The 14135-nt window shown below is 44.5% G+C and overlaps 1 protein-coding gene and 1 long non-coding RNA gene across 4 annotated transcripts in view; both read left to right on the top strand.

Annotated features, from left to right (window-relative positions):
* Window positions 1–38: 38 nt before the first annotated feature.
* Window positions 39–14135, top strand: part of SLC25A25 (solute carrier family 25 member 25) — a 35603-nt gene continuing 21506 nt past the window's right edge. Inside the window, exon 1 of one of the 2 annotated variants that reach the window (XM_084649672.1) lies at window positions 39–883. In XM_084649672.1, the coding sequence (XP_084505798.1) occupies window positions 638–883 (246 nt within the window). In that variant the 5' untranslated portion in view covers window positions 39–637. The remainder of the gene's footprint in view (window positions 884–14135) is intronic. The other variant, XM_084649674.1, reaches the window with a different exon arrangement.
* Window positions 1030–7104, top strand: LOC311531870. Of its 2 annotated transcripts, none has more exons than XR_014714299.1 (5): window positions 1030–1069; window positions 1958–2138; window positions 3283–3412; window positions 4611–4674; window positions 5913–7104. It is a non-coding gene; the product is annotated as an uncharacterized lncRNA (long non-coding RNA). The 2 variants fall into 2 exon arrangements; XR_014714300.1 differs by lacking the exon at window positions 1030–1069 and adding an exon at window positions 1106–1197.

Genomic DNA, 14135 nt, shown 5'->3' with positions numbered 1-14135 from the left:
GTCTCACCTCCCGCCGCCAGCGCCATAATCCTATTGGTCAAAGGTGCTGCTTGTCAGGAGTAGGCACCGCCTTCCCTCAGCACCATTCCAAGCTGCAGGCCGGCATGCTGCCTGTCAAAAGGTGTTCCCGCCTCCAGGGGCCGCCGCCATAGTGTATTGGGTGCCGTTCCTGCCAGTCATAGTTAAGTACCCTCTGTTCTACCAGACTATTGGATACATCCTCTGTCTGTCAAGATATAATACGGGCTCAGGCAGTCAGCGTCTCAGCCCATTGGGCCTGTTGTCAACTTACTCCACCTTCCGCCGCGGCTTTACCAATGGGAATCCTCCATCAATTTGAATACCGTCCCAAATCCCAGTTCCGGCGTGGGTGCCTCTGTATTCTGATTGGCTGAGGCGAAGGCGTGCGTGTGACGAAATGCAAACGCCCGTGATTTGATTGGCTCAGACGGTGGGGGTGCGTGGTGCGTCCGCAGTGCCGTCCTCGCGCCCCCTGCGACTATGCCTTTCCGAATGGCTACAAAAGGGTCACGTGGGCCATTAGCCTGGCGGCGCGAACCGGAAGCACGTTGTCACTTCCTTTCTGTGGGGGCGGGGGAGTCCCGCCATTTGCCGGCGTTTCGCGAGCCGCGGGAGGATGCCGGGTCCGCGGCGCTCTCTGGCGGTGAGCGGCGTGTTGTGCCCGTGCGGCTCCCCTCGGGCAGGAGCCGCGACCCCCGCCTCCGAGGCGGGCGGCCGGTCCCTGTGCGGGGGGCCCGAGCACCGGCGTCTTCACACCCTCTTCCAGAAGCTCGACGTGAACCGGGACGGCGCGCTCTGTGTGCACGACCTGGCGGTGGGGCTGGGGCAGCTGGGGCTGCACCGCACCGAGCGGGATCTGTGGGTGAGTGTGGGGGGCGGGCTGGGCTCGGGAGCTGCGGGGCCCCGGAGGGGAACGCACCAATGTTGGGCGGGGGGAGGGGCCGCCCCGGGGGAATGAAGGGCGGGGGGAGGTGCGGGGCGGAGGATGACGTCGTCGTACCCCATGGTGACGGAGTGGGGAAGTGTGGGGGAGGGAGCCTGCCCCATGGTGAGTGGCTAGGGAAGGGCAGGGGCATTGCCTCACGCTGAGGGGGGCGGTCTAGGGAGTGACGGGGAAGGAGGGAGTGATGATTGCCTCACGCTGAGGGGGGCGGTCTGTTGAGGGTATGCGCTCAGGTGAGTGACCGAGGAATAGGGATGATTGCATCATGCCGGCGGGTGGGGGAGGGGGGAGCGTGCCCCTGAGTGACTGGGGAAGGGGGGGATTGCATCATGTGGAGGCGGTGCATGCCTTGGGTTGAGTGATGGGCGGGGGGGATTGCATCATGGTAAAGGGGGAGGTTTGGGGGGACGTGCCTCCAAGTGCGTGACTGGGGAAGGGGGTGTGTGCATTGCATCACACTGCGGGGGGGGGGGGGGGAAGCTCTGGGTGTGTAAGTGGAGGAAGTAGACGGCAAAGGGGTTGGCACCACACTGAAGGGGAGCTCTGGGTGGGTGGCCTGCACCGAGAGGGCAGTACCACACCTAAAGAACGCAAGGTCTTTGCGGAGAAGTTGCATTCTGAGGCAGAGCCTAGGCTAGTTTGGGGACTGCAGAGGGAGACAGTTGGGGTCTAATTGAAAACAGTCCATATGTGTATTTGCGGGGGACTATAGGGACTGATGGATGCAGGGCCTAGAGATGAGTAGGGTTTGGGGTTGTGTGGGAGGCCCTCTGGCACATAAGATGGTGTGGGGTGCATACAGACGGTGGTGGTAATGCTCTTTTCACGCTCAAACCCTTTTGTTTCTAAGGGGACCCTTTCTCCATGGAGAGTACATCCTGGTCTGACTCTTGAGATTTTACATCCTTAGACAAATGGGAAAGTGTCTGGCTGTAATCCTGACAGAAAGTATTTTTCTAAAATAACTGGCTTACCTGTGTATCTACCCTGCAGCTGCCATTCAATGTCTGCCTACCCCATGCTGATGTGGGGGCACAGCTGTGGCATCTGGTGGATGTTCTAGATACACTGTTACTTGGGAGCAGTGCATGCTGATCCTGTTGTGGAAGTTGCTCCTCCATAAATGTGCCTCTCCAAGCAGCTTTGGTTTTGGGGAGTGGAACCTCCCTGCAAGGTTAGTCTTGGGAGAGAAGCCCCACAGTTGTATGGCAACACTTAAGCAATATTATCCAATTGTGCTCCTGCCTCTTAGGGATGGCTTCTAGGGAATGCAGGATTGTGTATATGTGAGGAGACACACCTGCACTGCTTTGCTAAGGAGGTTTTCTTGTTTCCTAAAGGCAGCCCCATTCACTCTTGACACTGAAACTACAGGAATCTATTTGTCTTACTGTCTGTGAATCTGAATATTTGTAAACTGAACAGAAATTAAGGTTGAAAACATCACTTCAGAAAAAAATATTTTTTTTCTCAACATAAGTATTCAGAAATTCAATCAAGGAGGATCCACTTAGGAAACAATAATAAAGGCATTGTAAAGTATGGCTAGACTCAGATCAGGTCATCTGAACAGCCTTAATTCTGTTCCCTTGTTGATGTTAGCCTTCCTGATGTAAACTCTATACTTAGTTTGTAAGATTTTTACATTAAATAGTTTCCAAAGCACTAAATCAGTTTTTGTAATAACTTTAAGGAGTTTGCAGCTTATGACGGAGGGTATATTACATTCAGCAGAGCTGGTGTATTTGTATAGCTAACATGTGGCATATATCAGATACATATTGCAGCACGTTGACTTTTACATGAGTCTCTGATATTGTGATATTTCACTCTCATGCCTCCATCTGTTGTTCATGTAAAACCCATAACTGAGGATACTAGGCTTACAAGATCTGGTCCTGTAGGTACTGTAGCTGTATCTGATTGTCGCTGGAAGCATTTACCTTTGTGGATCAGTGTAGAGCCCTTGTACTTATTAGTGCTTTTTAGTTTTAAGTGTCCTGCACTGTGTGTGTGTGTCCATGTCCCTAAAGAACCCAGACTTCCTGAATTAGTAGTCTATAAATATGATCGGGCAGTGTAAAATTTCTGAAAGAGTGAAAGAAATAGTCTAGTAAAATGTATTTAACTTTTGGAGTCTCTTATAAAATGAACACTTGTGTTCTTAAAGTCCTCATGATCCTCAAACTCTTGCTGTGCTCAGGGTAGCGTTATGGAGATTGTTTGGGTGACTTTCATCCTTTCGTTCCTCTAGAATTAGACTTTCTAATGTTTGTGTATGAAAACAATATTCTCACAGGTGTTTTTTTTTTCCTAAGTGATATTTTCTTCAACATAACTTTTTGCCTGAGAATTACACTTTTTTGAAGTAAAGGGAAAGAATTCTTCAGTTACATGAAGATCTTGCCAGCTGCACAGATCCTGTGATGAAACTAACAAGCTGTGCAGGTATTTTGTTTTTGACTGTATCTGTGGGATTCTGTGTCTAATCTGTGATTCTCCGCACTGAGAAGCGTTTAGGTTGTGAAATCTAAGCTTAACATCAAACTATAAACCATCTGCATTTGCCCTCATAAAATGCCTGTCTAGCTGTTCTTCATGGGCACTGAGCTTCTTACTCTCGGGGAGAATTGTGTTGGTTCGAGCAACAGAACATTCTGTGCTCACATCTACATGCCTGGGCAGTTCAGCATGCAGGCCCTTTTCTTCCCTGGCAGCGTCGTTCTATCTGGCATCACATTTTCTAAGGTAGGGGTGTGTGTGTATGCATCTCATGTGAGATGAAAACCACCATATTGCAGGAAGCCCAGTGAGGAAATGCTCACAGGGGCAGGAATATATGCTTCTAATTGGGAAACAGGCTGTATGAACTCACTTTATCCAGCCTGTTCTTCAGTGAAGGCTCTTTCCTCTGTCAACACTATCCCTTCACTGGGCTCACTTTCTCTCTCTCCCTATTCTCCTGTCATTGCCATGGTTATCCCTATTCACTTTTTCCCCCACTAAAGAGAGTAGCCAAGTCTCTTCTCTCTAAAGCTGGGGCTTTTGGACATTCAGAGTTTATAAAGCGTATGCTAGGGTGTTGCACATTTCATAATTTATCCATTGGGGCAATATGTGCTTAATAAGTGCATTAGCTAGGATGCAGAGTTTAAAATGTTGCAAAGCTTTGAGTATGTGAAAACAACCCTTTGGTAGGTCTGGTTGGAATATTTCCATCAAAATATAATTTTAATGAAAAATTGGATAAACTTCTGAGAGAAATGTTTCCTGTTTCCCAGATAGTTTATTAACTAGTCCCCCTCCTTTTCTCATTCTTAAAACTAGCCAGAAGCACCAGTATTAGTCAGGGTCAACTAATTTGGAGTCATGTTAAGGGACTATGTTAAGTGAAAATATTGTAATCCCCATGTCTCCAGACCCATTACCTGATGTCTCAAACTGCTCAAGAAAATTCTACTTGAGCACAAATTCACATTTGTGAAACTTCAGGTGGGTTAGCTGTGGTTCAGGCCTTGTCTGCACTATGGGGGGAGATCGATCTAAGTTAAGCAACTTCAGCTACTTGAATAATGTAGCTGAAGTCGATGTACTTGGATGGGGTCCACGCTACACTATGTCTCTGATGCTTGCGCTTCTCGTTCAGGTGGGGTACAGGAGTTGACGGGAGAGCAATCCGCAGTCGATTTAGCGGGTCTTCATTATCCCCTGTAAGTGTAGACAAGCACTCGGGCACCTAGCGTTCTTCTTTCCTACCATTTGTAATGAGTTGCAGGATTGGAGTACCACTTCAGTTTTTGTGGAGTGGGGGAGAGAATTACTCTTATGAAGAAAGGCTAGCTTCAACCTTAAATGTGGATTGGACTGATATGTGTGTCTAATGTTAGTGAGTTTACAAACCCACTTGCCTTAATAAATGAGCTGGATTCTTGTAGTAACAACACTGATCTTTCAGAGTAGCAGCCATGTATCTGCAAAAAGAAAAGGAGGACTTGTGGCACCTTAGAGACTAACAAATTTATTTGAGCACAAGCTTTCGTGAAATGAGCTGTAGCTCATGAAAGTTTATGCTCAAATTTTAGTCTCTAAGGTGCCACAAGTCCTCCTTTTCTTAACACTGATCTTGTGCTGAGTGTGTGCTGCAAACATTAAATCAGTGTAGGTTCCTGGGCAATACTCCAATTACCTCAGTTTTCTTTTGATGAAAACTTTCAGGTGTAGAAATTATTGTTGCTGCATAGTATTTTTGGTACAGAATAACTACTGCTTTCTATTTCAGAGGTGGCTGCATTTCAGTATATGGGGGGGATGGAGTTGCATTACTATGGCATCTTTCTAGATCAAAGTTGCTATGTAAATAATGTGGCCTTATCCCTATGATTACTTTAAAACTATTCAGCCTATATTTCACCAAACCACTATCAATGACAGTATCACTAACCGTGTAGGATGATCAAAATACTGGTTTCAGTTATGTTCTGCTTTTCTAAATAATAGTTCATTCTCATTGGTTGGTATAAGACAAACCATATACTGTACTTACATCAAAAACTAAGGTGTGAATTTAGCAACTAGATGTATATCTACACACACCTATATTTTCACTCACTCATGAAGGATCTCTGAGCTATTAACTGTATAGGGACCACTCCTCTATCACTTGATGGCAGCTACCTCTGGCATAAAGAGCCAGTCATTGTCTGAGCAACACTACAAAAGCTTTATAGGAGGGTAGGTGAAAAGTAACTTCTCCAATTGAACTACAGAGTGCTCAGATGGGAAACTAGTTTGACTTGCCTGGGTATTATTTTGGCTATTGCACTGGGATTAAGCTCCCCATATTTAAAAAACAAAACAAAAAACTCTCTATTTAAAAAGGCATGTTTTTATTGCTCATTCATTCATACTGCTAACAGTCATTTCTCCTACCAATCATAATCAATTGCAGGGCTGGAGTCTCCTTCCAAAAGTGCGCCTTTGCTGCTGAAATTAAAGCCAATTGAACTAGTGAACTGATGGGATTTGTTGGCCAGCCACTTACATGCAGAGTTTGAAGTAATAAATCAGCTTGGTCTGCAGTAGTCTCTTCTGCGATGGTGGAAAACCTCTTCACTTGGACTAAAGGATATTTAAGAAACTGAGTCAAGCACGGCTCCTTCTCTTCTCAGCCATGACCATCTGTTTGCCTCTGCTCTCTGTAACTATGATGTCCTCCTTGAGCCTGAGCTTTTTTTCTCTTCCCACATCTATATCAGCAAATCTGCCTGTCTTCACCGCAGTGGCATGTTCCCTTTGTGATACTGCTTTAGTTCCACCTGTGTTGAAATCTTCATCTATTTTCATCTCCACTTTCCTTGACTATGGCAACTCTCTTCTCTGATCTCGTCAAGTACCAGCTCTCCCGATTCAAGCATGTGAGTTCTGCTCACCTTCTCATGTGCACAAAGAAATGTGACTGAATTGCTCCAGCCACAAACTCCACTGGTTGCAGCTTGCTTCATGCTCCAGTTTAAAATTGTCTTTGTTTTATAACCCACCATGGACTTTTCCCCAAATGTTCTCAAATAACTTGTCTGTCTCTACTATTGTCTGTGTTAGTCTTTATCATTTGCCTTCTTGACTGTAGCTGCTACCATCCGGAGTAGTCACCTTTAATTTTCTGCCTAATCAGTCCTCCCTCTCCTTTCAGATCTTGTTACTAACTTTTAAATTTCTCTGTAATTGTTTAACCTTGCAAAATGTTTTGGGCTACAGTTTGTATTGATACCATAGAAAGCATGAGTATATTGTAAGTAATTTAGAGGTAGAGAAAGCAGGAAAAATTGTATTCTGTTCCAAGTAATAAAACAAAAAAACCCCACACAAATAAACAAAATCTGCCATCAGATGAAGATACCTGTAATAATAAATTTGGTGGGTCCAGTGAATGACAAAGGTCTGTTCAGTCATTCCACTGTTCAAACTGAAAGTATTAAGCACGGGATGATACCAGTAGGTGTTCTTTAACAGGCTACACTGTCTCTAAAATCCTGTGTATGTTTGATAAAATATATTTTACTATACATGTTATGAATCTTTCTGTGGCACTTATTACTCATGGGAGAATGCTGTGCCAAAAAGTTCTGTACACAATATTTTAAAATTTTGCATATTTTGTCAAAATAATACAATATAATCACACCTGTTTCAATTATTTTGGCAATTTATTTCAAAACACGTGTCTCTACTCCGGAGGGAAACTTTTTTGTTGTCTCTAACAATAGAGACAATAAAAAAGTTTCCCCCAGGAGTAGAGTGTTCAAGAACCCAGATTGTGTTTTGCTGTTATGCTTTTGTTGGGCACCTCAGTCTTGGTGTGTCACACATGCTAGCCAGGCACATCTTGAGGGGGGAAAATTTTGCCCCTCCAGTCTCTCTCCCTGAGCCCAACCCAGTTTCTAATTTAATTAATTCTGTGCAAATTCTGCCTTCCATAGTGGGGCAGAATTTCCACAGGAGTAACTGAGTGAGTTTTGAGGCATGTGTAACCTATTCATTCAACATTAACTTGACTAAGGGTTTTGCAATATGCATGAATTCAAACAAATTACAAATTGTTTCCTTTTAAAATGGCGGACTATAGTCTTTTGCTTGTTTTGAGATATTTACCAACAGTTTACTAACCATCCTGGGGGAGTATTGTGGATGTTCTGTATCAGTTCTGAGAGCAGTTCTTCATGTCCATGAAATTGTTCTCAAGCCAAGCTTAGCACAGTACCTTTGACAGAGGTGGGCAAATTACGGCCCGGGAGGCTAGTCCCTGGCCCCTCCCCTGCTGTTCTCCCTCCCACGCTGTCGCATGGGCAGTGGGGCTGCGAGCTCCTGCCGCTCTGAGCGGCAGGGTAAGGGGGTGGCGCATGTGTGCAACGGTGGCGGGGTTAGGTAGGGGGCAGGGGCTAGGCTGTTTGGGGGGCACAGCCTTCCCTATCTGGCCTTCCATAGAGTTTCGCACCCTGATGTGGCCCTCGGGCCAAAAAGTTTGCCCACCCCTGACTTTTGAGTATAACCTTCCTTGACCTGATAAGCAAATAGGAATACATTAGACGATCACTAGGGAGTGGAGTATCTCTTCTTGTGTTGGTGGGTGGCTTGATGAAATCTCTGCTCTTTTCTCATGTACCAGGACATCATGGCACCAGTTCTGTAGGCAGGTGGGCCGGAGTTGTTCTAGCGGTAAAAGGTATTCAGAAGCTTTGTTGGGAGTAGATGAAATACAAAACTCATACCGTGTTCCTCAGTTTAGGACCAAAATGAACACTTGATAATCAGTCCAGAGTTCCTCACTGCCACAGCAAAACCTCCGTGCAGATGAGAAATGTGCTGATTGGCCTTGGGACAGGCAAATCTTCCAGTTTTGGGGTCATTCTATTTAAAAGATTTGGCCAGTAGCCATGCAAGACAGGAACTGTGCTAGAGGGTTGGATTGTGAGAGTCCCTGTGTCTGGGGAACTGCTTGGCATGTTCACTGTCTGCCTAGGTCACTCTGCCCTGACCCACAGAGCGAATGAGAAATTCAGTTGGGATGTAATGGGGATCGTCAATACTTAGGGTTCACTTAATATTGGTGAAAAACTTGAGCTGCACTTCTTGAGCTCAGTGCTGGCCACCCACAGGTTCATCTTTGTTGCTAGAGGTATAAAATACTACAACATATGGCAAGCTATGCATTGTTGCTGAGAGTAGCCGGGGGAGAACTTTTAAATGCATAGATAGGAATTCCCCACCCCTCCTTGCCTAGTTAAATAAGCAGAGCACTTGGCACTCCAAGCAACATATGCAATACCTGGTGTCTTATGCTGGGATATCAAGGGGGGTCAGATGTCCTGTCTTATTTGGACATGTGATCCTGGAACATTCTTTCAGTTAAATAGATTGCTTGGTAGTCTGCACTTCCAGCAAACTGGAGAAGGCAGATGATGCTTATCAGGTGTCTTAAGCTGGAAGAAGCCTCTGCATTAGGTCCGGCCTGACCTTTGTGGGATGCAGAAGTAGCAATGACTCTTACATATGTGTGTGTTTTTTTTTTTTAAATGTAAATAGCATGAAGTGAGGGAATGTAATTTGTAGAGATGTATTCTGCGTGTTACTGAGATGTTTTATTCCTGGTGGATAAAGCACGTTCTGGCTTCTCTACCAAATGGGACAACTGCAGAGACTTGCTGCAAGTACAACCTACAAAAGGAAGTGATAGATTACAAGCAGCTACAGAATCAAAAACACGTGGCCTTATTCTATAGCCAATGGCAATGACCATGCCATGTGGGCATTGTTGGGTTTTTAGGACCTACTCCATGGAATAATGAATAATGGGTGAGGAGAACTGGGCAAACTAGCCCCAATGTCTGCTTTTGGGAAACTGCCTCTCCTAGTCCTGGCTGCAAGTGAGGACTGATACAGGGAGTGGTGGTAGGAAACAAAATACTTATCAGAAATAAAGGTAGGCAAGAGCCCAAGATACAGGGCCACCCATTGGTACTCTTTCAATTAGGAAAAATAAATGAAAATAAAAAGTCAAGAACCTGCTTAAAAGTAAAACAGACTCCTAAATGGTTGAAATAGCTCTAAAACCATTTCAGTAAGGATTCAGAGTAAGTTTCACAAAATGGTGAGAGTTGGAGATCCATGCTGCCTATTTAGTATATTATAGCATCCAGGGTCAGCCTCACATGTTGCAGGTTAATATTTTACTGATGTCACCATTCACTGATTGTGCAGTCTCACTACAGTTGATGTCCACTGGCATGAACACAGCTGGAAGTTTGGGAAGTGTAACATCTTTTCCCCCACATTGAAGCTCAGAAGTAGATAAGGTAACTGCAGTCTACCCCCAGATCAGCAGGAATGTAAATGATGATGAAGTTTTTTCAAAGTTATCCATGAGCTAAAGCAAGTCATATGACCGCTTCTGACCACTATAGTGGGTTTCAGAAAAGGGTTCTGCAGTAGGAGCTCTAATCTGTTAGATTATGAGACACATGGGATGGCAGGATCCTTTGGTATCTGCATTGGACTAAATACATTTCCCTAAATGCATTATTGCACCTCAGGAGCTGTGCGGGAATAAGCTTGTGGCTCAGGACTAGAGGGAGAAAATAACTTGATAGCTATGTTCCTGGGATTTAACCCACTACAGTTTGTAACTGGGAGTAGTCTGGGGTTTTAAGTTATTTGTTACTGGAGCAGGGGAGAGAACACAATTTTAATCTTGCATTGTTTAGTCTGCCCAGTCTCCTATCCACACTCATACTCCTCACGTGATTTGTATGACCTTATTGAGTACTCACTGTTCAGTGACCCTGACGGGCTCTATGTACCAACCCCCCTCATCTGCATTCTTCATACCCTTGTGTTTGGCACAGGCTCCCAGTTGATGATTTGCAATTATTTATCACCTGGAATGATTCATTTGAAATTGTAAAAAGAATTTATACCACAGAGTACCTTTCTGTACCTTTCTTTACAGGTATGTAGCAAGGGGACCAGTGTAGCATTTACGACACTGTGCCTTATATCAGCTTAATGCATTACTACAGCTGACTGTTAGAAGGTGTTTTTTGTACCACCCAGTTTAATTGCCCAAGAAGTAATGGCCAGAATGTCTGGTTTTAACTGCCTGATACAAGAAGCACTGCAGGCTGCATTTCAGATCTGTCTCTGAAAAGTTCACATATTCAATCCTGTTAATTTTGCCAACAATTTCAATTCTAAAAGGTTGAGGATGACAAACACTGTAACTTCTCCTACGCTGAGACCCACAGGGCTAATGCAGTATCACGGGGTTGCTTATTTGCAGCCAGTGCTTGTCCTCAGCTGAGTGTTTCGAATGGAGCTTTGAAATAAGATGGGTCACTGTTCATTCCTGCAGGGTCACTTGGGGAACTGGAGATGGGGGCTACTGTGGCTTCTAGCTCCTTGTGACTGCAGGAGCATGAAAGATGCCATAACAAGCAATCCAGTCTGCAGCTCCCTTTTTTCCACCCCTCACATTCTTGCAATATTAGCTAGCTGGGTCAATGAGTTCTCACTGAAACATCCTGCAAACTTCCTCAGCGAGGAAGTTGTTTTAAAAAACAGCGTGAAAAGGCAAATTCTCTGAGACTGAAGTTAACTCTCTATGGTTATGTGGGTGGAAAGGGAAGGTGATTCATCTGGCACCCATCTGTGTGGGAAACAATAGGTCAAAGGGTTTCAAACTTTCATAGTGTGGGCCCAGTCTTAATAAATGGCTTACAAGTCACCTCTTTTTCTCCACCCTCATCACTTTCTTGTTGCAGAACATTCCTGTGGCAACTACAGTGATCACTCCCATGGCAAAGTAATATTGAGGAAACTATTGTATTTTTAACTTTTGTGTCCTAATTTAAAAATAACCTAACCCTCCTCTTCCTTTCATCTTCCCCCTCCTGTCTGTACTGCTTTCTGTCCCCTGGGCAGAGTGCCTGGCTGCCTTGTTACCTTCTGCCCTGGACATTCCAGTCCCACTGGTGGCTCTGGTTCCTGAGGCTGCTCCTGTAGCAGTGACCCCCTAATAGAGGCAGCTAGGTTGGCTGCTTTTCATTTCCAGTTGCTTAAAGAGGCCCCTCCAGCTGCTTCTCTCCATGAGGAGCCTGGACTGCAGACCTGTAGAAGCAGCTGGAAACAAGGAGCGCCAACATATGTCCAGGCCACTTTCAGGGGACCATCAGCCTGGACTTCAGTTTGGGCATAGGTATAGCTAATGGATAAACATGGACCTCTGGCCAGTCTTGTCTTCAATATGTACTGCCATGGTCAATTTCAGTATGTGGCTCTTGGTTCTCTTCTGAGATGCACACATCAGGTTGGTGTCAATATTTGTTGCATATCTGAGTGGATTATAGAGAGTGTCTGTCACTTTTTGGCACCTTGGGTAGAGCGGTGTTTTTGCTGAAGTCCCCAGTGCTATATGCAAATATCTTGGTGCTAGCTGAACCCCCCTGTAAACATCCTGCCCTTAACTGGCTTTATTTTTGTAACCCTAATATGAGGTTTTCTTCACTTGATATGAACAAAACTTTCTTCTGTTAAATATAGATTAGAAAAATCTACCTATGCATACAGCAGTCGATAGATTAGTACAGTGAAAGAATTCCAACAAGGCCTGATTTACTAAAAGGATGAAACCCAAAGGGGTTTGGCTAGATTTCTACCCCAGAGCAATAATGTCATCCCTTGCACAAGACCAGCAGTGTGCCTAGCTCTGCACTAACATAGGAAGATACAGTCCCTGCCAAGACTTTTACAGCCTATCTTCAGCAGGAAACAATGGAAATACTGGTGTTTAACTTTGTTGTCTGTATGAATGGGCCTTGCTGAACAGCAAATCAGAACTAGAAGCCCACTGTCCTCGCATCTTCTCTTGCAGGCTTAGACATTAACAGGAAGGTTGGTTTGCAAGAACTGTTACTCAGTTACTCCAGCCAGGTTTGTCCACCTTAAACACCCCCCCTTCCCCCCCCCCCCCCCCGAATAGTTCATTGCTTGGGCTGAGAGAGCGTGAAGAACTTTGACCTAAAAGGAAAATTTAAGGAATTTAAAACTGGTCTGATATAGAATGATTCTTTCAATTTATGTTTATAAATTGTCATTGCTGTATTACTCTGTCAAGGAAACCTGCAGCTCGGATTTTTACAACGTCTGAGGCCTAAAGAGTGGTCTAACTTTTGTGGCAGTACGATGCTAATATTTTAAATGGCTGTATATAATCTCCCTGCTTTCTTTTAACTTGTGGAACAGTTATTGGGTACCTTTCCCAGCTGTGAGGAAGAGGTCTGTGTAAGCCTGAAGGCTCATCTCGTGCTCTCTCCTTCCCTCCCCCGCCCCCAAACAGAAGTTGGTTCACTAAAAGACGTTACATTATCCACCTTGTCTCTCTAAAGTCCTGGGACCATCATGGCTACAACCAGACTGCTTAGTCAAGGCATTACCAAAAAAAGTATTCTTCCTGCTCCCACTTTTTTCCTGTAGACTGTTCTGAGTAGATTAAATCCAAACCACAATTTTCTTGTGCCATTCTTTGACTGTGGTAGGTGTGTAGTTTGCCCAGCAAATTCATACTCTGTATCACTTCCTCTTTACTTCCTAACCTCTCTCTCCTGGTCTCCTTTAACGCAGAGCCAGTTAAAAAAAAAAAAAAAAAATCACTTAGCAAGGGGATGCTGTGGAGTCACAAGGCCTGTACATTGCACTTGAGACTCGGCAGATATGCTTGTAATGTGAAGTCTCCTGTACACTTGGAGAAGACCAGCTTCAGACTTGAGCTTTTTTTCCACTTTGCTGCATGATCGTACATGACTTGAATTATTACATAAGTGATTAAGTCGACTTGTAATGTTCATAAATACATAGATGCATGCACATCCTTACAAGCTCATCTGCAAAATAGCTTGCCATTTCTTACAGCTTATAACTGCTTTGCAAACTTTTGCTGCTAGTTTCACACAGAGCATCTGCAGAATTGTATAACTTCCTGGGCTGTAAATGACTCTAGTCCTAATAAGGTAAAACGCTGAAGATAGATCACCACAAAGGAAAATCAACTATATACAATAAGCAACTTTCCCTCCTCCCTAGGAGGTTTCCAGGATTATTCTTCCCAAATCCATTCTTCCTTTGTCCGGCATTATCTTTGGCTATGCTAACAATTTTCCAGGATCCCGAGGATAACACTTTAATTTGCATTAAATAAAGAGCTGCAACAACTCATCTTTAATACAGCCAGGCCACTTAAATCAAGATGAAGCATAGCATGCTGGGACCTATAATCTGAGTCACATTCCCATATTAATACTTTTGTAGTGGCTTTCATCTGAAGATATCAGACCATTTTACAGTTCAGAATAGAAACCAGAAATCTCTTCCCAATCCCCTGCTGTATCCACTAGACCAGGGATAGTAAATAGGCGGACTGTGGGCCAAATCCAGACCACCACATGCTTTTGAACAGACTTCGAAACCTTTTTATTTTACTTTATTATAATCATTCTTGGTGTTTTGTTGTTTTTCTCTGGAATCTGGACCTTGACCAAAAAAAAATAGACTATCCTCACACTAGACCATGCATCCTCTCATAGGACCATTTAAAGGCCACATCGTAGAACTCTGGCTGAATTTG

The sequence above is a fragment of the Lepidochelys olivacea genome (assembly GCF_965140295.1).
Source record: "Lepidochelys olivacea isolate rLepOli2 genome assembly, chromosome: 16".
NCBI lineage: Eukaryota > Metazoa > Chordata > Testudines > Cheloniidae > Lepidochelys > Lepidochelys olivacea.
Note: the sequence above shows the minus strand (reverse complement) of the source record. Positions and strands in the feature narration are given on the sequence as shown.